This window comes from Ctenocephalides felis, unplaced genomic scaffold, assembly GCF_003426905.1.
Source record: "Ctenocephalides felis isolate EL2017-DRISC unplaced genomic scaffold, ASM342690v1 CF-g0.4_SCAFFOLD_03572, whole genome shotgun sequence".
NCBI classification, from domain to species: domain Eukaryota; kingdom Metazoa; phylum Arthropoda; class Insecta; order Siphonaptera; family Pulicidae; genus Ctenocephalides; species Ctenocephalides felis.
The window spans coordinates 20,876,012-20,901,015 of record NW_020539726.1 but is presented as its reverse complement, the minus strand read 5'-3'; the positions used below and the strand labels follow the sequence as shown (position 1 = coordinate 20,901,015).

Below are 25,004 nucleotides of genomic sequence, written 5' to 3'. Positions count from 1 at the left end.
CTTATTTATATATAGGTTAGAAATTAGTTTATAAGTAGGATGATCGATTCCAAATATGTGTTTCTTGCATTGTTTTATCCCGCTCCGCCTATATTTATAATATTGCATTTACATTAAAGATTTCCTACATTCATGTCTTAGAGAAAGCAATGCTTTATGAATAAATGTAAAAGAATCAGTACAATATTGTTTGCAGTCGTGCTCCACAAAGAACCGTAGATGTTTGCGCATTCGCTCTGGAAAGCAATGGTCTCATAAAATATGCAAGGTACATATTCGTTGTCAGATGCGAGCACGGATTATCTGTTCGCCGTGTGTGTATAGATCATATATAATGATAGAAAATACAAGTGTTTATATAAACACATAGGAAAAGTTTTGTTCCCGGGCATTTATCGAAAAATCTTAATGGCGGCTATTTAATGTGCAAGGAAGCAACCGTTGGGTTATTGAATATTGATGGTTTCTTCTACCTCCACGTACTCGTACGTTTCGATATGCCAATGTGGACCGATAACATCTAACGAGGATCGGCCTTGGATAATTTAAAGGACTCTGGGAGGAATGATAATATACCTACTAAATTTTCGATAGCGTTTATCCCATATTTTGAATTGACTATGGATTAAACACACCAAATACCCAAATGTGCTCAATAGTAAACAAATATGCATCCGATTTTAACTCATGAAGGTAAAATATTTGATGAAGTAGAATTACTGCAGAACCTGTTATTCTAAATTAAATGGTGAAATCTATTGAATTTTAAATGAAACATGTAATTGCACGTGTTAAAGAATTCTGCCACCTGATTGAAGTGCTATTGTGTAAAAAGAACTTTGGTAATCTCTTCTTGCATATATTATTGTATAACAATTGTCAATCACACTGTAAATTATTTTCCTCAATATTTTGAGTTTAACTTTTATTTATCAGTACTAGTGTACTAGATTAGATTTTTATGAACAAATTTCAAGTGATTATGTTTGTTGTTCTAAAATTGCTGCACCTAAAGACTCACAAGGAGAACCCTACAATTCCTCCTTCGCGATTTCCATGAAATGTGTCATCATGATAGATTTGGTACTCAAACTGACCACCGTGAAATATTACAGGCCTATGAAAAGTAGTTCCATTACTATCAGAAGAATTATATTGCACGCCATTGAGTCGGTTTCGATTACAATATTCAGGTTTCCATAATTAAACTTGTTACCATTAGGCATTTATTATCATTTGAAATGGCGTGATAATATTTCCAATCCGTGTGCGAGGCTATACATATACCACTTTCCCTACTCCAGTTCATATAATAAATAGAAGGCTGGTGATTTTAAGCAAATATTATTATATTATTTGAAAATTGTCTATTAAAGGGAATTATGATCTATTTAATATTTAACATAAACTTATAATTTTAAAAATATTTATTTTATTTCACCCTTTATTGACCATGATAATTATTTTAGTTCATAGATGGTATTGTGCTTCTAGCTATAATTTTAAATAAATTCTTAATAAATATTCATCAATGAATATTTAACTATTTATGATTGGTATTATTTAATAATAAATTGTACGTGATTTGTTTTTTTTTTAATACACTACGTCACCAGAATCATGAATAACGCGTAGGTATAAAGAAATGAACCATTTGAGGAAAATTGTGTGTTTAATTTATAGATTTATTTTTAAATTGGCAACTTTCTGTAATTCCAATATTACTTGCTTTATTTACTAACTAATGCTTTTTCTGCGGAGATATCAGAAGATTTTAATAAAATTTTTTCATTCATTTATTCTTACCAACTCTTTCCCTAATAACCTTTTGCGTAGCCTGCTCGATCAATATTAACCGAATAGTAGCACACTTTATACCTACTCCGAAATGGATAGTTTTGTTAGAATTAATTATAAGTTACGATCTGACTCGTTCAGGACTTTGTTCCAGTTTCATAGCCAAGGAAAGTCAATATGTATAACTTTGTCTAACATATTATTATAAGTTATATACAGTTTTTGTACGACGAAATTAATTTGCTGTAATTTTAAATAAACATACCCCGCCTCTATCGACATGTATAATCAATGAATGAGTGGGTCGAAAGTTCGGAGTAGTTTTGGTAGTAATATTTTATACTGATTAAAGTTTTATGATAGATGGTAGAGTGGAAGTTTGTTGATTTTAGTCGATATATCAACTTGACAAGGTCTCATTACGGTATTTGTAAAATAATAAGAAGATGGTATTTTGCCTTCAACCTTATTTGTGAATGGAAAAATTATGAAAAAATAATAATACGATATAAAAAATAAAAATTAATGTATTATACATCGGTTCACGTACATACGCACACATATCCATTTTTCTGAGGTATGCCAAAATGTTTAGAAACCTCTGAAACGTGAAGATATGTAATAATTATCAATTACGATTTTTGAACGTTTATAATAACTTACTCAATGTAAACTTCTTCGAACAAACATTCTTAATCTTTCCTATAGAATTTTTATACTCTGCTTAGTGTTGAGCCAATTACATCATTTGGTGAAGTCCCAACATTTTCTGGTGGCAGCGGTGGGATAATAAATTTTATAAATACTGCATTATTACAATCAAGCACAATAGATATAAATATTCAATCCGGTAAGGAGTAGAGAAAAACAATTTCTTGGACAGCATTCTTTCCAACTTTTTGCAGTCACTATATCCTTTGAATCAGTTTCTATAGAGCTCGTTCTTAACTCGAAAGGAGGACATATAAATCTAATATCGAGCAATTTGTCACTTTAATCAATTCTTTACATCAGCCATCTACTCGACCCACTACCGATTTTCTCTTCGGACTGCTGGAACGCTTGCTGTTGTAATTATACGCCTTACATGTTCCTCCAGTGTTTTACTACTGTAAAACTTTATTGCATGGAGACTCCCCGCAGGGAAATAAAGCTGAGGATAGGAAATAAAGCAGCGTTTCCCAGAAGCAACTCTACTTATTGTATTCTGTATCAGGTTAATATATTATATTAGTTTTTTTTGTTCCCATCTGCAAGATGTGTACTAACTGAGGCGCAGTTTGTTCGTAATGCTAAGAGTTGTGCAATTTAGGTTGTTTTATGGTGTTTTTTTTTAGTTCGCTTGATGAATTGGATGAAATAAAAATTTAGGGCAAATAGTGAGATTAATAATTTTATTACTATAGTTTTATATTTGCAAATATGGTAAATAGATTTGATAGGAAGGACCAGTATTTGATATTACATATCGAAATTATAATTTACATTTTAAGTATTTCCATGATAAGGCTATATGGTTTTGAATCAATGTCATATATGGCAACTAAGTAAGTGTGGATTTTTGTCAGAAATTCAAAACATGTTTTATTAGAACTAAATAACTCAATTTTTTAGTTATCTTCCAAATAGCAACATGATCTCATGAAACTTTTGGTTCTTATTAGCAAAAAATTGAATCAGGCACAATTTGACACCATTATCATTATTGACTTCTCATGAAATCAAGGAGTTTTGTGAAAAAATGAAACTAAATGTAATAAGATGGTGTGAGATCATGACAATATCGTGAATGTGGTAAGACATTCCAACTAATATCCAATAATTTTTACTGAGTGGCCAAGGATATGTGATGTCAATAATGGAGTAAATCGGAATTTTGATTTGCTAGGCTGCTCATTTTCAACTGCATTGTTGAATTTTCATTAGTTGTTTGATGTAGACATCAGAATTGATCACTTGGTTGGTAATTACAGTTCAAAGTAAGTAATTCAATTTTTAATGAACTTCAACTGGACGACCAAAGTGTTTTTCATCTTTGAGTGAAAAGTCACCAGAACGAAATTTGGCAAACTAATTTTGCCTTTGCGCTGTGATTTCCAGGCTTTGTCACTATAAACATCCCATAATCCTTTGTAAGCTTAGGATGCTTTTCACCTTTGCAGAAACAAAAAAGCAAACCATGACATCAATTTTTCATTTGATTTTTCGTTTTTCAACGAATGCCAAACGAAAACTATGCAATCTATAGAAAAAACTCATTTTTACCGATAAGGACATCTAAATTGCCTATTGAATAACAAAATTAGTTTCATATTTGGACTACGTCAGCAAACCTAAAAATTCAATTGTAAGAATCTAAGCTGGAAGCCGCACTTACTTAGTTGCCAACCAAGTAAATTATATTTTGAATTTAGATAGGTGTTATGCATATTCAGAATCTAATAGTCATCTTTTTATATAGCGAGTTGAAATATGAAACTATGAAAGATAATATTTACTTGTGTTACTAGATGTTTCGCCTGGGTATATCGGAGTCAATAATAAAAATACCAACTAAAATCTCAGAATGCCTGGCATGTGGATAGAATAACAAAAGAATAATATGTGTGAGTAGATTATATATTGTGAGAGACAAATAGTGACATATAGAGATGAATATTGTAGAGAGTATAATTAGAGACAATAAACGAGTATTTAAAAATGAGGTGTGCTAATAGAGACGATTTTGTTCATTTGTCAATAATCTGTAATTGAATAATCTTTGATCAATATTTCAAGTTCATCACATACTAAAACATAATCCCAAGCCAAAATTACACTTTGTACCTATATTAATACCGGTGTATTCTCTAGTGACGATTCAAATCTTAATAATCGCCATTTAATACCGAATTCTCTCTGTTAACAAGACCCTTGACGACCGTGCGGGCAGCACATACGGGTTTCCACCGCGAATTACGATCGAATCAGCATAGATAACATTTTGCATAATGATCTTTACTTTACGATTAAGCCATTGGACTTCGGATCCGGATTAGTTCTATAGGTGGATGAGGGCGGTTTCGAATACTTTGACTTTGCTTGCCCCGAATCGATTGTGGTCTCGTGAGTCGTGTCGTGTCAAATTCAGAAGTTCCTGTTAGTACGAATTCAGCGTGAATTGATATTTCATGTATTGTGCTAGTCGCGTGCTCTTGACACGGGCCAATACAGGTTATTATAATTTGGGAGAAATGAACGGTTTTGGAATGTATTTCGGCTTGTAGCTGGAACAGTGGTTCTGGACTATTTGGGCTTTATGTTGGAGAACTTAACACATCTTACTCCTAGAATGATTTCAATTACTCTAAGGGTGATATGAGTTCGGAGATATATCATTGCCTTTGATAGTTAATATATTTAAATATTTTTTAAGTATATTGCAATCTCTCCTGTAACAGACAACAATTAAAAGTGTCGGATGACTTTAAAATTACAAAATATTTGGACCATTGTCAGAGGTTATGATGATCATAAATATAAGCTTTTGTCAATTTAAATGGATTATCTGCGGCAATAAACTTCAAGAAAATATATTCGCAAGAGCTTTTAAATTTGTATTCCCAAACACTACATTATTATGTATCCATGTGAAAATAACCCTTTTCCGGCATTTTTACTTCAAATCAATAGTATATTATCAATATTAGATAAATTGCAATAATAAACATTAACTCTGGACAGGCTAACCGTTGGGTTGTGTACTATAATGCGACATTGCAACAAAAGTCAAGAAACTACACCTGTAAGAGTTTTCAAATTTTCATTCCTAAACACATTATTATTTTGTTTCTATATAAAAACAACCCTATCCTAGCATTTCTGCATCAAATACTTGCAATAATAAAAATCAAAATGGGATAGGCCAACCATTGGGTTGCCTTCTAAAATGCGAGGTTATTCAGAAGAAAGTATCACCTGCCTTGATGCAAAATACACTTGCAAGAGCTTTGATGATTATGATTTTTAGGATTCAGAGTTGCTATAGAGTGTTACAATATAAGACAATATTATAAAATATGTAATTTTACTCAAATTTATCTAATATTATATTCAAATTAGACATCAGGTCTAAAAGTTACAAGTGATATAGAGGTATATAGTAAATGCAATTCAATCATTTTTTAATTTTTGTTGATATGTTTCTTAGAGTCAGAAGCAGTTCATTTATTCTCGTTCTCGTTATCATAATTAAAGTGAATAATTAAAACAGTAAACCCATAAATGCCTTTTAAATGTTCAATTTCGTATCATTAACAATAATATTTTTTCTTTCAATTGCCCTGGGTACTTGATATTCCACGAAATTTGTTGTCATTAAGTGTTAAATATAGCACTTACAGAACTTTTTCTGATAAAAAATATAAATGGCCACTTCTGTCGAACAATAATCACGACATTTATGCATATTTAATGTATCACACCGTAAACATAGTCATTATGCTCTTATGTTGATTCTCATACTATTTTTATGTTAAAATACACAGTCGATTATGCGTAGATGTGTCAGATTATTATAAATAACTCCCAAAAATCGATAAATATAAAGTATGGTTATATAAAGAATCAATATGATTACATAATGTATGAGCTCGTTAAAGCTATTCAAAAGTATGACAAAATATTATCACGTTAGGTTTTATGAGGAACATGATGTTATGCAATAGCCTATTAAATTAAATTATGGTATTAAAATTGAAGTTTATACACAGCGTGTCATCATCATATTTATGGGATTATAAGAGTTCAGTGTAGTGAGTTCACTGGAAATACTTGAGAAAATGATAAAAAATTTGATGAATCACCATCATTGACCTTCAAAATAGTAGTATTCTCTCAACTGTATAAATTTATTTTATAATAATCTGTTTTATTTTTTTTTAGGGTTTCACCTTCCCTCAAGAAGCCGGCTACCCCATCGATCCGTCCTCTAATCGCTTCTATCTCATGGAAACCCACTACAATAACCCATTCTATTCCTCCATGGAGCAAATGTCATCAATTTCTGGTACGGGTGCCACCATGGTCGACAGCTCCGGACTTCGGCTCTACTATACTCCGATTTTGAGGAAACATGATGCTGGAGTTCTTTCTGTAGGAATGGAGCCTAATTGGAGGCACATAATACCTCCAGCGCAAAAGGCAGTCATTTCCGAGGCACATTGCGTTTCCGATTGTACCAAGAGAGCGCTGCCTCAGAATGGTATCAGCGTTTTTGCTGTTATTATGAGGACACATATGATTGGAAGGAGGGTTCGACTACGTCAGGTGAGATAAAAAATATTTTATAATATTCTTATTTTTATATATATATATGTATTAAATATTATTTGTACCACTGGAAATGGTAAATTCTCAAAAAAAAATACAAATTGGTTTATAATCTTGTAAATTAGTAGTGTAAAGAATTATAGAAAAAATTACCTTATACCAAAATCAAGGGCGGTTAAATAAAAAAAATTCGAGTTTTTGCTCTTTTTTGGTAGTAACTAATGATTCACATCATATAGTCATATTACTTTGTATGATGCTCGTGTTGAAAATAAGCAGTGACGAGAAATCAGATAAATCCACAAACCAAGTACAATTAAACAAAAAATAACAGTTGTAGCTTAATTTTCATTAGTAATTCTAACAAAATCTTTATAAATATTCATAAATTTACTCGAGTAAATTTATCTGTTCATTCATTGTTTCAAGCCACCAGTTAATGATTACTCGTTATCAAGTAAATTTGATACAAATACAATAATTAAATATGGAGTGCAAAATAAATAGACAAGAATGAGGCATTTTTTCTGAAGTAAAATGATTAAGAGAAAAATAAATTATGTAAAATATTATTTGTCGCATGTCTACAATGCATACGTTTCATATTCAGACGATTATACCACGTCGGGGTCACCAATTATTACATTTATTTACTGATTATAAGTATTTATATAGTTATATAAAATTCTAGAAAAATATGATCGGTTTCAAATATTGAGATATTATTCCTATTTTGTTTTTATCCTCTTCCCAAACCAAGATCAACTAATGAAACTTTGTTTGATCATGGAGTTCAGTTTATTGACGAATATGAAAGTATAGGCCTACAAAAAGTGGTTTAATTATAGAAATTCATGAAAGTTGGGAATAATGGGTTTAATTTAGATTCCAAAATTATGTTTTTGCAGTTTTAAAAGTTGCTAAAATCCAATATTTATTTATTAATTTAATTATTTGCACATTCCAGAAAGTTTTTCCTACAAAGTCACACTTGCACCTAATTTGTCAATTGTATCCCCTGAACTCAAATAGCATTAAATAATTTATGTAATTTATATTATCTACTTTTTTATGAAAGTTTAATTTGAATGTTGACTACTTGATTAGAACCTACAATCAGAAAAAATATGTCAACTCCATTTGAATGTTTTTGCCAGTCTTTCAACAAATTAGCAGATCTTGTAAAGGTTTGCATTCGGTTCAATAAATAAAGTGGGACTTTTCTATTGACAATATGATTGATTCAATTAACAATACTAGAACTTTATGAAATTATTATATTTCATTGAATCCTGAATGAATCGCGGTCCATTGAGCGCTTTCAAAATTGGCTAAAAATAACTTCTGGCGACATGTAGGTGCTGTTAACCTTTATTAGATTCACATGCCCTCCCATTTTCTCGTCACTTCGAGCATAAAACATCCAAAGAGTCGAATAAATTTCATTATTTCCATTTCCGTGCACTGTATTTCAGTATTTCTGTATTTCTTCTCTTTGTGTATAGGCACGTTAACGTTAGTACTTACGTGCGCATAAACACATAACTCACGTACATATTCTTCGTATGTTACCATCGGCTTTGCCATGACTTGGCGCATTTTCTATAAGAGCGGAATATTTTAGCTATGTTCTGTAAGGGCTGTATTTGAAAAATGAGATGAGAAAAATTGCAAAATACAAGCTTCAAAATTCGTCATAATAGCTAAGCTCTACTGATTTTTGAGGTGGGGTCCAAAGGAAAAAGTATGTTTGTTCGAACAAGTTTACATTATTGCATTAAGTCAGTTTCTTGCATTAACATGATCTCATAATGATGATTTGTTTTCAAAAGTGTGCATTGGATATGGTTGTGACAAATTTTGTGGGTACGGTTGTGACATAAAGGTAAAGAACTAGTGGTGCCTTAAGGCAAATTGCTGAAACTTTCCGTTCTGTATTGAAATATTCGAAATGTTTTAAATAGATTATTATAAATATTGTAGTTTTCATTATTATTATTTTATAGACCAAATATAAGAGCTTATGAATTGGACGACGACGTTTATATATGTTTACCAGAAAAGTAAATAAACATAACTTAATCAATCGGATTTAAAATGAAGGGCATGGTCTAATATTTATAAGATTTATATAAACTGAATTTCTAAGTTAAAATTATATATTTGAAGTATACAAATGAGCTTATCTTTAGCTAGAATTTTTCTTTTATATATATTTTATTTAATAGCTATCAGAATTTACAAAATTCTATGAGCTATTTTGCTTATGTTTGTACTCACTCACACATAATATATACTCACACACAGTCATACACATAAATAAATTGGATGAATTTTTAAAATTTGCAATAGATGCCACTCCATTGAGTGCACAACTAATCTAGCTGAGGTATATATCGAGGGCTTTATCGAAATTGATCTATCTTCAAATCAATTGGAACTTTTCTTTTGAGCCTCCTAGATCGGGGTTCTTCAAGAACATGTTTCACTATTTCATTGGGATGGGATTCCAACTTCTCAAAATGGCGGTGACTGGTACTGCTAATTACATCTTTCATAAATGGTATGTTCAAGTCGTCATGAATAATTTTGTTACTGACATACCATGGAGCGGTTACGATCTGCCTAAGAATTTTTGATTGAGCTCGTTGAATTGAATCAATATGAGATTTTCTTGCACATCCCCATGATTCCACACCGTAGGTCCATATCGACTTTATTATTGTTTTATATATCAGTAGCTTGCTTTCAATAGGTAATTTGGATTTATTACCAAATAACTTACCCTACGGGAAGTTAAAAATCTATCATAACTAAGAAGACAAAATCTAATACTTAACTGACAAGATACAATTTGTAAGACAAAGGAGAAAGGGTAAGAAAATATCAATACAAGAAACTGAAAGATTTCACAATGATTTCTTGTCTAAAAAATTATATCATGTTACATACTGTTATATACTTTTCTCCCAGATAACTGATATATTAAAAAAAAATATTTCTAATAAAAAATAAGTGGCACAACCGTACCCAGCATCTCATAATGTTTTGAAGTTTTAAACCTAACTTAACTACATATTATATAAATTTGTGTTGATAGACGAAATTAGTGATATATTCCTCCCCAAGCTCGTTATATTACGTCGGAATTCCTAGAACATCGAATTGATCGACTTTTCCTCGATACAGAAAATGCATCTATAATTCAGCAATGCGCACACGTCTAGTGCCTGCCTATTGAAGCGCTCGTTCCAGGCACTTACTTAAATATAGATGTGCCAGATATAAAAGGAAGAAACATTCGACTCCACATACGTACATATAGGCGTACGAGCATTTGTACAAGCAGAAAAATCGAATTATAGGTTTCAATCAATTATTGCGCCGGTTATAGAATATGTGAGAACTGGTACGTTTTGCCAGGAATTGCTCCACTTGGGGCGATGACGTTGTAAGGGGTCACAGGAAAACTAACAGAATGATGTGCTGAGAGTTTTATAAGGAAAAATTATTTATTTATTGGTATAAAGGCTTCTACGTGACTCAGTAGTGAGATCTTTGGCTTTGCAACTTGAGGTTCCAGATTTCATTACCACCTTAGGCAGCATGATATCAAGCAGTAGTGATATCTAAGAATACAGATTTAAAATTTGTCTTTTCTCTGAATTTCTGTATCAAAAAGTATGAAAGGTATAAAATAATTTCAATAGTTCATGATTGTGGTAAATTAATTGTATGAACAACCAACAACAATATACACTAAATTTAGTGGATTTAGATCCGCTTCTATATATTCTAGTCTAATTAGCATAAAAGCAAGTTTTATTGCTAATGGATAATGAAAATATACTTTGTAAATAATTATTATGTTTCAATAGCACATAAAAATCTATTAAATGCACATAACAACTTCCCTTCATATGAGCTATTTGCTTGTCCATTACGATGCAAATCTATATCCGCTCGTAGTACGCGTGTTGCCATTAACATATAAATAGCATGTGAGCTGGGTTGTAATTAGTAGAATAAAATTAATATTATCATTTTATTAACAATTTAATAATAATATTGTCAATAATTAAACAGGCAAAATTATAATTCAGGTTTTTGTACAGTTGTGCAATTGATATTTGCAAGTCACTCAAGCACAAATAGTAAAATGTTAATGCTAACAAGGAAAATTTTAGATTTACTCTTCTAGGATTTTGATAAAATTTTGCATTGTGATAGAGTTGATTGTCATAAACGACACCTTAAAAGATTAGTCTACGAGAAGTGATTTAATTATAAAAAATAATTTAAGTTTTCAATAATATACTAAGCGCAATACGTACGCGACGACATAGGCCAACTTATGAAAATTACAGACAATACAGAACAAGGCACTACGACTAGCACCGACTAGCGTATTGACAGCCAAGACACTACTATCCGACAAAATACCGATATAAAACAATTATATAAAAAAACTCACTGAGAATTTTTACCTCAAATGTAGGGATAAAGACAATATCAAAGAAATAGTTTGATAGGGCAAACACGCCATGCCAAACTATATCCTGATCGACCAATAACTGAAATTGGAACACACTTAATTTATTGTTGTTGTTTTTATAATTTTCTTGTTATCCGAATTACTATGTTTAATATTATCTGATGAATATTAACTAATATATTTGTCAAACGTCGTCTTTTTTGTTTTGCCTTTTCAAAGTAACCATTTTACTTTATTGACGCCAAAAGATTGAAAATGCAATAGTACATCCTAACTAACAAAAATTACAAATATTTTAAGAAACCGGTTTCCAGCGCCCTCATTATTATTTCACCAGCCTATATATAGCCAGCATTATAATGACAGGAATATAAAGGCATATAATTATAAATGAGCACCGGCGACGATAACATTCAAGGTGCGCTTATATATTAAAAAAATGTTATGCAAAAAACACGATATATGGCGGAAATATTAATATTGATAACCATATGCAGGAATATAAAAACATTTGAGACCGGGCATGCATAGAAAGAAAACAAGAAAATGATTTGATGATTAGTTAATTATATCCTTTTGAAATAATATTTTTTTTAATAATATACATTAGTAGATCGCAAAATAATATTAATAATAATAATGCTAGTGAGATAAAAGATATATTTTTATTGTGTTCAAATTTATGAATATATTTAAAACCGAGATATATTAATGAATCGTGTAAAACATATTTAACATGTGTCAAAATAGAGACTTTGTATAATTACAATATACTTGGAACAATTAAGAAAAAATATTATAAAATTCAAAATTATACTTTTCAAAGTAAACTATACATGATACAATAAAAAATATATTAATTAAACTAACTTCAATAAAAAAGATATGTGATCAGTCTCACCATTTTACCGCATCAGAAATTGTTAAGGTGTAGATAAGTGTAGTCTTTTATGTTATAAAAAAGTAGAATAGATAATTTTTTTTATAATACCTAGTGCTATTACATACAAATAGTTGAAGAATTTATGTCTAACTATCGATTTAGGGGCCAATTCTCGAATAAAATAGAAATGTTATGATAGTGCTATTGTAGATAGAGCAGCAAACAAATTCGTATGAGTTGGTGGTAACAAACTGTCTTAAAACCTAGTATTATCACAAACAAGTAGTTAAATTAGTTGTATCTTACTGTCGACAAAAGCCCAAATTTCGAATAAAAGTTTAGTTTATCATAGATAGACCCGGAACTATTTTTCCGCATAAGATCGAGAGTGCCACAAGGTAGCGTGTTAAGACCTATATTTTTTCTAATTTATACGGTATGAGTTGGTAGTAACAAACTGTGAAGAAGCTATATATTTGCTGTGCAATTAGGCGTTTTACACATAAAACCTAAACAACAAATAACAATTTTATCATAGGTGCAACTTCCGACGTCTCTTTGATAACACGTACGTGAAGTTAGGTTTTATGTGTGAAAGGCCTGATTGAACAGCAAATAAATATAGCTTTTTTTAAGTAGTTTGTTAGTACAAACTCATACGCAGCTAGACCCGTAACAAAGTATTACCATTACATTTCTATGAACTATTTCCTAGATACGTTAACTGTTGCTTCAAAGCGATTTGACAAATAGGTCAACTAAAAACTGCATTTCCGCTATCACACAAATGAGCTTACACGAAAATACTCCGGCTTTAGAGAATTTTCCTTGAAAGTCAGCAAGAATATATATCAGGCAAACGTACCTGGTACCTATCCAGCAAAACAAGAGTTGTGTCTTGTGCCCTGGAAGCCGATGCCATTTCGTTGATTGCGGCCGCCCGCCAATTCAATCTTCCGCCTGCGGCAAGGAATTCGATTTCGTGCCACTGTGCACAACGCGAAGCTACCTCTAACAGGGTTTTCCGGGAACTCGGGAAAATTAGTCTTACACCGGAGAAATACAACCGTGGTCCAGTAGGAAGTACCGTTTTCATATAACAAGCAAACGTTTCTTTTGGTAGACAATAGGTGGTAAAGAAGATTTATGGAATATTGTTTATGAGAGAAGCTGTGAATATCTTTTTTGCTATGTCTCTGCATAAACATAGATTGACAAGTTGAAAATTTTCTAGTTCTGAAATCATTCATTTGAGTAAAATATTTCACCCAATGGTTCGACACTAATATTTTTTTATTTTTATTTTTTGATGAACTTTCCAAGCAGCGACCAGAACACTTCGGACACTCATATTTATTTTAGCTAAAACTTTCAGAGAATTGTTTTTTATCAATTTGGAACCATTTGAGCCCTTTGGGAGCAAGAATATTTGAAAATGTCCATATTAAGGACCACCCTTATATATATAATTTTTTTTATATATATTTTTCCTCGACCCAATACGACCTTTTCAAGTACATTGAGCTTGTTAACTCAGTTAATAACGCCGTTTTTTGTTGCGTAATAAATAACGACATTGTTGAATTTCAGAAAAGGCTTAAGGACGGAAAAAAATGTTGGAAAAACGTTTTAAATCTATATATAGACTTTGAGAATATTTCTATACAAATAAACAGCATAATAATGGTTGCCTATGATATTTTTGTAAATATATTAATAATGCTATTAAAATCTGAGATTGCTCATATTTGTGAGATACATTTAAAATATGATATAGATCTTTGAGAAAACCACAAATTACTTTTACATCGTTGGTAGTACCGTTGCTATCACAAATAGTATGTACATTGTTACGAATTTAGAAGCTATTTCAATACTGCAAATGTGATTTCATTTAATAATATCTATTTTATTCTTATTCCAGATCCGTCGTGGCACTGAACAGCCTCCAATTTCGGCAGATGGCAACCTCGACTTCGACTACCAAGAATACAGACGACTTGGTTCACCTGTAAGGGTTCTTCCAGGTGATCATCTGATTGCAGAATGCACCTACGACAGTTCAGAACGTGCTGCAATCACACTAGGGGGTCTTACAACCAGAGAAGAAACTTGTCTAGTTTTTGCCTTGTATTATCCTAGACAAAAAGAATTGACGTCTTGTCATTCCTTGCCCAGTTTGCCAACGGTCTTGCACTCTTTGGGGATTCAAGAACTTCATTCGTAAGTAGAAATTAAATTTAAATATAAGGGTTATATATATGGACCGGTTCTGGCGCATAACAGACCAATGTTATGGCAAGGCCATGCTACGCTTCAATTTGCAAACATTAAGCTACTCAATTATACTAAATACTGTTAAAATGTCATGTATTTACTGTGCATTCAGGTGGCTTGTACATAAACTGCAACGTTACTCGTATGTTATGAAGCTGGGTCAGAAAGACCCTGTTAACTAAGATCGTTTTTTGACATTTGTGCGGTTTTTAGGTTAGGTTTCTGTCTGACAACCTATGAAAAACGCCTGACTGCATAGCAACGAAATGGCTTTTTACAATATTTAGAACGATTTTGTATGGAAAGTTCTACATAACATAGCCTTCCCATAGCATTGGTCTGTTACACGGCTGAATCGGTCCAATAATAAATTAGTTTGGTTTCAGTTATTGAAAATATTCAAATTTATTTTATATGACTATTCAAAATGCTTCTTAAATTGTGTAGGTATAATTTCTCGATTATTGATTAGTTATACTGTTACCTTTACCTTGAAAAAAAAATAGCGTTGGTAATACACAAGTTGGATATTTTAGGAAGAAAATTAAGATATAAATAGGAATAGAAATTAAATATCAAAACCTGCTATAAAGTGATTTTCACGCGATAAAAATCCACTTTATGGCAATCTAAAAGCTCTAACGTAAAATCATAAATGCCTCGTATTCAAGCAAAGCAAATACCTAGCACGTATCGGGTATAATTTTTAGTGCGAATAAAATATTTTATTTTATTTTAAATGCAGGGATTATAATAAAAAAATAAACAGGGAAAAATCATGATTTAGATAGCAAAAAGCAGCGAATGATGATACACATCATATAAATTGGTAATTATTGTGTTGGAGGTTTTCAATCTAATTAATTACATTATACTATCATTTTAAAGCACATACAATAAGAAATCTGTGAATCGACCTAAAATTACGCATAATATGCTTGTAGCAAAATTCGTATTCAAGAAATTATGAATTTTATAGGATATGTTTACTACACATTTGCACATTATTTTAATTATTATGGGAAATGTGGCTGCCCCAATCTGTATTTACTTAATTGTTTTATTGTGTTTGTCAGTATTTATTAATTCTTTATTAGTATCTATATTTTACATGTGTTATATTGGTAATATTTTGTAACACCACATCAGATCAGATAGGAAAACTTTTTTGCTAATACTTGAAATAATATAAATTATCTACAAACACTAATTATAGTTTCCTTTATTTTGGTATCGTATACACATTACATCATAATTATTTATCGATTTTCTTTCTGCAAAAGTACCCGTTTCGTAAATTTCTAACAAAACTACATGATGTTATCTGTATCCATTATTATTTTTGTGCAAGGGTGGTCCTTGCCAGGCGGGTGGTCACGGCAAATAATATACCTGTCAAAGTTTTTAGACATTGTACATTTTGTGTGAATATTACAGGTAGTTTTTTGGAAGAATTAAATAACTACCGCTGGGTCTATGATAAATTATTAAAGGGCCAAACGAAAATTGAGTGTTTCCAGTCATTATATCAAATTGTGGTGGAATGACTCAATCGCTATTCTAACACGTGTGAAACTAATTGTGGTGTTTTTTCGGCACATATTTTTGGCTTTAAGCTTTGAAATACAATCGAAACTAGGGGGCATGGCATCGTGCCTTAAGGTAAATTGCTTCAACATTCGGTACCGAATATGCATACGTACATACATACATGCACACACACATACATACATGCACACACACGTACATTAATTGTTTGTCACGTATGCCAAAATGCTTAGAAACCTTTGAAACGTAACGATATGCAAAGATTTTTTGGCAATTACTGGGTTTGTCGTGGCGAAGGTCGTTAACGCGTTGACTTTGTATGGACAGAGTCGCGCGTTCGATTCCCCGCTCTGGCAATCTGACATCGGGCAGCGTGATGTGCATTTTTAATTGAAAATATAGATCAAAATATGTTTCCAATTGAATATAAGCCCATCTCGGGCACTGCGGTGTGAAATGGCAATGGGAAATCTCTCACACTATTCTTCTCTGAATCGAGTTGGAGTTTTAACTCAGCTCACGGACCTGCCCTAAATGATGCCCTAGGGCAGTACACCGATTATTATTTACTGGAACTTATCCTACGGGAAGTAGGGTTGTATCGCATAGCGAACAAAGGTCATTGCGTTTGTTTATAACTTTGACTTTATTAATTATTTAAAAAATATGTTGAAATAACAATTCAATTTCAAACAGCCTTTTTTATTACGTTTTTTTTTAAAGGGATATCAATAACAAGCGATGCTCGCATGAACACACGTATGTTGTCATACATGGTTGCATCGGGTAACACCATACAATTATCTAGTTCGCTCTTCCGTACATTTTCATTCTTCGGGGCGGAACGGCACACTTTGACCCCAAGAGTTTGACCGGGGCGACTTTTCTGACGGAAGTGTCGGCCGAGTTAATTTTCCTGTTTCCATTCTGCCGACTTAGGGCGAGAGAGTTTCATTCTCATTCTGTGAATGATAATAATTTTCATAGGTGGAGCTCATAGTGAGATCACACACACACACACACACACGCATATATATATATATATATATATGTATATATAACAAATGTATTCTGAGAGGATAGATAGATATTAATTTAGAAATATGAACAATCAACACTCGTTTTTGCACTAATTTATTAAATAATAGTTTCACAAACGTTTCGGGACTTGGTTTGTCTCATTATCAGTGTGTTATAAATTTAAAATCTAGAATATGGGAACCTATATAAGCATTATGTGTTATCCGTTACACGTCGTTTACTATACTGAACTGAATTCTCTATTAAGGTCAAATAGATGAGTCATATCAAGTAGGGAGAGAAGGAATAGGGCCCAGTTGAAAAATAGATGTTGCTAGGAAAACTGTATGAACTTATAACATTTTTATTGTTTTCACACGTTTCGAAACATTGTTTTGTGTCATTTTCAGTGGAATGTAATTGTAATATTCCTAATTATTTTCTATTAATCATTGTTCACAAATGCATTACAAAAATAGTTCTTGTCACTTTAAATCGGAATAATTATATAAATATTTAGAAATAATTTCTTATTGTAGAGAACATGTCACAAAGTCGATGTCCGATGCGCCAGTAGATCAGCAGTATTTCTGATATCTTTGCTCCCAAATTGATAAAAAAAATCTCTGAAAGTTTTAAGTCTTCATATTACCTTTAAGATAGTCTGCACTCCCAATCAAAGTCTCTTGGTTATTCTTTCTAAGTAAATGCTTATTTTATAAAAATATCAAATTTTTGTTGCACTTTTTTATTTTTGATCGAAATAACCAAATGCAATGTTATTCTCAAAAACTTGATTCACTTGTCGCTAAGTTATAAAATTTTAAAAATCAAATGGAATTTTACCCATGTTATTGCCATAAAAAACTTTGGTTGAAGTGCGGACTATTTTAAAGTTAATATTTAGGGCTAAAACTTTCAGATTTTTTTATTATTGTGCAAACGTTTGAATTCCTGGGGGCAGTAAAATTCTAAAATTTTCATTTTAAGGACCAGCCTAATATATATTTATCTCGGTTATATCTTGCCTTTGTTCTCTATGGTAAACGCAGTAAGGCATTGCTTCATGGGGGAGGATCTAGAATGCTATAATTATCTCTCTGAAGTTATACTTCTTTTCTAATTATTACCATTCGCTCTACTTATTTCCGAAGATTGCAAGTTTATTAACACTTTGGCGTGTCAGCGTGTAGTTTTTTTATTCATTTCTTTTCGATCTTAACATATGTTTGGCAAAATCTTTAGGCAATACAGCAAAGTAAAAATTGTAGAAGATTATATCTTTATTGATCTGCTGAACGTGTCGATATATTATTTTATATAAACCCTCAGGACTATTAATGAAAAAAGAGGAAGAATAAAATAACTTGAGAGTAAAAACTACAGCACTTAGAAGCAATTAAAGCTAAAAAGGTGGGTTTAAAAAAAGTCAAACATTTAGAAAAGTGGCTCTAAAAACCAATACCGAACTAGTTTTTTACTAAACTAAAAAATTATTCACAAAATTCAATTCATGTCATTCAAATAAAATATTTTGAAATTATATGTTGTTTTACTAAACTTTGTTCTCAAGTTATCGAATTATTTCAATCGAATGATTTTTTAAGCATTTCCTAATATTTTTTAGTAATTTTCACAAAGCGAAGAGGTAGTAGTATCATTCCTTTTGTTCATACTATTTTTGTAGATTTTAATGAAGCATGATTCTGAAAAGCGTCTTTGAGACGTATTCGATTCATAAAGTACCGTAGCAACGTCGAAAATGAGGATTTGATTACAATTTTTAAATTATTGGTGATCATAGTTTGATTTTGATTGACCCACATAAATTGCATCGCAATCTTTACATTCAATTTTGTATACTATGTTGAACTAACGTACGGCGGTACGGCAAACTTCATCGATTTAAAATTTTATATTTATTTGATAGAAATTTGCAATTTAGAACTACTTTATACTTACATCATGAACTTCGTAAATAATTCTTTAAATCATGAAAATATTGTTATTAAAGTTGAAAGTATCGATTACAAAAGAATCATTGCATTGACTTATGAAAATAAACTTTTTGTATCCCACAAATACAATATCTCGCATGAATAACAATATCATATTGTTTCATTACTTTATTCTATGCAAAGTGCAATAAAAAGTACTTTCTATTGTTTACGAACCGTTTTATTTATATTATAAATAAATTTATAAAAAATATTTATTAAATATGCAATTTATAAAAATAATAGTAATTTAACTTATGTATTTGATCTCAAGTTTATGAGAGATGATGAGTAAATACGTAACAAAACTTATGAGTAATTTAGACGGTGCCTCAACAATTAAAGGTTTTGTTCTGGCATAAGTCACTTAATATTATTAATGAATTATTTAAATTTATGAATTAACATTTCCTTGACGAAAATAGCTCCGTTGTTGTCAAATGTTGTGGTACTTAGCCATCCATATCAGATCCGAAATCACAATTTTCGCACGCACCACGTTCCGAATAATGTTTGCGTAAACACGTCACATTATAACACTAATCTAAATTAGATTTAGAATTCGCCAGAGGGTGAAATACCTATCCATGTTATAGCCTTCAAACTCTCATACAAGCACATTGATCGGTTTATGTCATGATTACTGAGCAAATAGCAATTAATCCATACATTGCGAATTTCAATAACGAACGCCGAATTGGATATATGAAACTTTAATTAACGATATATGATGCGTGTGGAAATATTTCGCGAAAAGCTATTTTTGCGACATCGATATGCAAATTGTTGTTGGATATAAAAAATTTATGAAGCTGATGCTGTGATTCTCAAAGAAACCTAATAGACATATTTGGTATAGTGCTAAATATTCCGAATGCTGTTGAATCTAATGCGATTACTATACTGTACAAAAATGTAAAAAGTTATACTTTAATAATTTATTTTTTTCTCTTTTACAGTGGATCCAATCCAATAAGGATTGCTCGTCCTCCTGAATTGGCTGGCATGACTTTGGAATCTCGGCTGGTGTCTTACGATTGGGAAAATCAGCTTGACAGTTTCCAAGAAGCGACCAGAAGAGGATCCTTCAAACCTCTCTGTTGGACATCAAAGCCATCTTTATTGCCGGTTAGTAATAATAAATATCTATTAAAAAATCGAGTTTGGTAATTTACCTAAATGATCTTATATTGGACGTGGAAATATCATAAACCTTACTTTACATGGACTGCTAGTCGAGCGCAAAATAAGTGCCAAAAGATAAAATGGGATTATGACGTCATTGGGTGATCGAGCGTTGCCGACAATCGTGGAACACTCCCAAATGATTAAGTGTCTTAGTGACGTCACAGTCCCCATCTATATTTTGACACTTTATAAAATAGAAAACATATGAGGACTAGCAGTCCATGTAGTATAAGGTCTATGGAAAATGTATACAGATATTTAATAATTGCTGCGTTTAATCAGGAGCTGTTATTTTTCTTCAATGAAGTTTCATTTTAATCAATTATCTACAGCTAAAGTTTTATTATTCCATTTATCATATTAATTTTGATTAACGAAAACTCATTTAAGGAAATGTGATTAAATTTCAAATTATGGTTTTCAATATGTCTAATTTAATACTGTATCATTTCATTTAGTTCCTTCATAATTAATTAAAGTTTTCGTGTATCGTTAACCAAAGAAATAACAATGATCCAAAAGTTGATCTTAATCACCTGCCAAGCATTCAAAACTAATTTGATATCTTTTAAATTGATGCTCATTATTTTATATTTTAGTTTGCACCGTTTATAAAAATGTTTAATTGCATGTTCTGAACGCATAACAAAAAGCGGAGGTAATTGCAATAAAAGCAAGCAATAAAATAAATTTTATACGTTTGTTGCATTTTCATTAGCTTTAAAATATGTTCAATTAATTCCTTAATTGCACACTGTGTTTATCTTTTGGAAATGTCAGAGTTGATGCACCGTTTGGTATTATTGTTATATTATTCCTCATTTTTGCTTCTTGGTTTGCCATGTAAAAGAATTACATGATATTTTATATTTATAATAAAACTTTCATTTACTTTTATTAAACTTTCAAAGTTTCGGTAACATGTTTTATAAAACCATACGTTTCAGTAATATTATCGTAGTTATTGAAGCAAAACTTCTTTCGTACAAATGCAACGGAAGTGAGTTACGGCAAGGTCGAGTGCCAATGATTCGTCATTCGCTCTCGATGAGATCATTTCTATACAAGTCGATTGTGATTGGTCGTCATATTTGCGCGAGGCTTCCTTGTATGCGTGACTTTATACGTGCGTACGTCACCGAAAGCGTGAAGCATATTGTTCATTTTTTGGTGTTTCATGTCATTACATTTCAAGGTTAAATATTAGTACAAATCGAAATGAGTTAATGAAAAATGTCTGGATCGGAAGAATATTTTATCCCGTTCCCCATAAATAATTATAGTGCAAATAATAAAACAAATGAAAAATCTGTGCCGTGTAAGAAACGTAAGTTTATTGAAGTAATTTGTATTATTTATGGTTACTATATATTTTTGAGGTTAATAAAATGGAAATTATTTTTATATGCAAGACAGATACTACAACTGTTCAAAGAATGAAACTGTATCGCCAGCGGAAAACTAAAAAAAAACAATCAATGATAGTATGTTAATTTTAATTACATGAAGTTTTGCAAAACGTCTTTTGAATAGAGTACTGTTAAGCTGTTAGTCCACATTTTTACAATTTTATCTAACAAAATCATTTATCTGTCTCTTCCAGGGTACCGAGAATTTAGAGTCCCACTACCCCAACATCACCCGGCCTTACATCGCTCCTGATTCCTGTGGGAGAGTCACCTCCAGCATACCAGGAGCTGCCGTCCTCCTGGATGACAACCACATAGAAGGAGCAGCCAGGAGTAAAGTCTCAAGGAGCAGTGCTGGCCAACAAGGGGAAACTTTGGGTCTCAGTTCTTCGGACAAAGTCCGAACGAGGTGGCAGTATGTCGCAGCAATTGTGTTAACTGTGTTCTTGGTGCTGTGATTACAGTAAATATAAAACAGAAAAAACTGCTAAAAATATATTGTACATAATAATTGATCGATTGAGTGCGGTAATGATAGATGTAGATAATTTTTGAATAATATTGAATGTGTAGATAGATTTTTTGAAAATGCGAGTTTGTATGTGTGCATGAGGATTTTGATGTTTGTATTTGTGGGACTGTCACACTATCAAAATTTTTGTTATGAATTTTTATGACAAAATGATCTTGGTTTATTTAGAACAGTTGTGTGGCTAAGTCTGAAAGATTAAAGATGTTCAATGGGGCTTTATATAGTTTTATTCATTGACGTAAAAAAAATTACTTGAATTTATTGTATACAGAGTTGATTTTATTTTATTCTAATTACCCATTGGACTATCCTTTATCGACATATCGAATATATGTATTTTATGTTTAAAAATTGACCTAGTCAAAACAAAAGAAAGTATATGTAATCCTTAAGCGTAAGTTGTATAAAATGTTATTTTTATGAATAAAAGCTCTCGAAAGAGCAATTTTTAAGTTATTATAAATATATTAAAGAAGTATACTGCTTTTTGCTTTTTAACACGTGATTGACAAAATATTGTTATGTTGTAGTTAATTACCAACTATTTTAGCCAAGAAATAGAAAATCAGTTTTTTCATTTAATGGCTTTTAATGAGATTTAAAATAACCGCTATTTAATTATAGGTCACTATTTGCATTCCAAAATAGTACTAGCGTCCGTTAAACATTGTATAATATTAAATAGATATTCACAAATAAATGCTACATGTGTTTTACATAAAATGAAACCGAAATGAGAATATTTTTCATAAATCTGTGTGAAAATTTAGTCACTAATCGTTAGTCATATTGAAATAATAGACATAAATATGATAGATGTAACTTATAATCGGTGTTTCTCCATATGAATATATATAGAAGTAAATATTGTAATTGAAATATTATTTTGAATTCGTACGATTTGACGAACATGATGATAAATTTTTAATAACTATTTTATAAAATTTACTAGCATCAACAACGTCTTATTGTACGAATTCTATATTTATTACTACCTAAATTTTTATTTAATATTTTTCACACATATTGCATTTGTGAATCAAACTGAACATAACCTTTGAAATAATTTTTTTATATAAAAATATAAATATCTGCGAATTATTAAAACCGAAACAGAATATGTCTTTGAGTTATATTTTGCACAAAAATGTCTTAATTGTAAATAAAATAGAATAATACGATTTTGTTAACTTGTTCTTTTTTGTTGGAGCAGTTTGTAGTAGTGTTATGATTGTATATAAAATAGCTAAAAATTGAAAAAAATGTATATGAAAGTTTTAAAAAAATGGACATTAAGTATTTATTTTGGAGTTGAAGTGAATGGATTTGCAATTTATAATATGGCATTAAAAATAATTGTTGTAACCATTCAGTTTTTGAAGAAGTGTAGACGGGCGACAATTGATTTGCTTTTGGCTGAATTTATGAGACATTCATATCGTATTTTGAAATATATCATTGGTGCCAATGAATCTCATAAATGGTACACATACATATATAAATTTCGTCGCCGGTCTATATTTCATCACCATCCTATTTGTAATATATATAATGACCAAAACTTATTATCTGAATGTGAAACAGAACAATATTTGAAATAGGAGCGCACATTAATAATTTAAAATATCACAAAACGTCACAAATAATGCTGACAATTAGATTGCTTTTAATTTATTATTATAAATACCTCGCAGATAGCGATGCTATTATTTAAATTAATTTATTAACAAGCGAATGAATGAATATTTTAAGTATAAGATACTATAAAATTGTAGAAATATTCATAAAAACATAATTTAACGCTGTACAGTGTAGATATCCCTAATCATAAAAAAACTATCTTGTGTAATATATTTTATAAATACAAAACTATAGCAATAAAATAATATGAATATATATGATGTGTTTTTTATATTTTTGCTCATACTGAAATACAATTATTTTCAGGATTATATTTAATTCGCTAATAAATAATTATATATTAAATCATAAAAATAAAATTAAATCAGGTTCAATAAAAATCAGAACTACATACATAACCAAGTATTTGTTTCGAGAAGGCAACTCAGTGGTCAACCACATCTTTCATAAGTGTAGACAATATGTTTATTAGGTTTGGTGGCATATATATATATGTTGCAGCAATGCCGGCGAAAGGCTATTTTCCCTTGAGGTTATATTTAAGATGTATAACCTGAAGTGGTAATTTGATATCATACTGCTTGATATCGAACTGGCCAAGATTAGAATGGAATTGGGACTGGTAGTGCTAATTCTTCGCATTAAACCTTGCATTTGATAATACAGTGATTTAAATATATAGAATATAAATATCGCTGGACCTGCCTTCCCAAAATTAGTCAACTCTAAAATATTTTTTGATATATTCAGATATCAAACTCTATGTTCTCTCAAAAAATGAATTGCCATTTCTGCACTTTTTGCTCCTTATCTTCGAAAAGGCTGGACCTGCCTTGTTCAAAATCTAATTACAAATCTGCTTTTCATCAGTAGGAATGAAATGTTTTTTGAATTATTCAAATCGGTC

At 31.0% G+C, this 25,004-nt stretch overlaps 1 protein-coding gene across 1 annotated transcript in view; it reads left to right on the top strand.

Moving 5' to 3' along the window:
• Positions 1-22,553, top strand: part of LOC113387656 (MOXD1 homolog 2-like) — a 300,484-nt gene extending 277,931 nt beyond the window's left edge. The window contains exons 5-8 of the mRNA XM_026625014.1: positions 6,721-7,104; positions 14,410-14,708; positions 20,287-20,455; positions 22,119-22,553. Coding sequence (XP_026480799.1) covers positions 6,721-7,104; positions 14,410-14,708; positions 20,287-20,455; positions 22,119-22,382 — 1,116 coding nt within the window. The 3' untranslated portion in view covers positions 22,383-22,553. The remainder of the gene's footprint in view (positions 1-6,720; positions 7,105-14,409; positions 14,709-20,286; positions 20,456-22,118) is intronic.
• Positions 22,554-25,004: the final 2,451 nt, after the last annotated feature.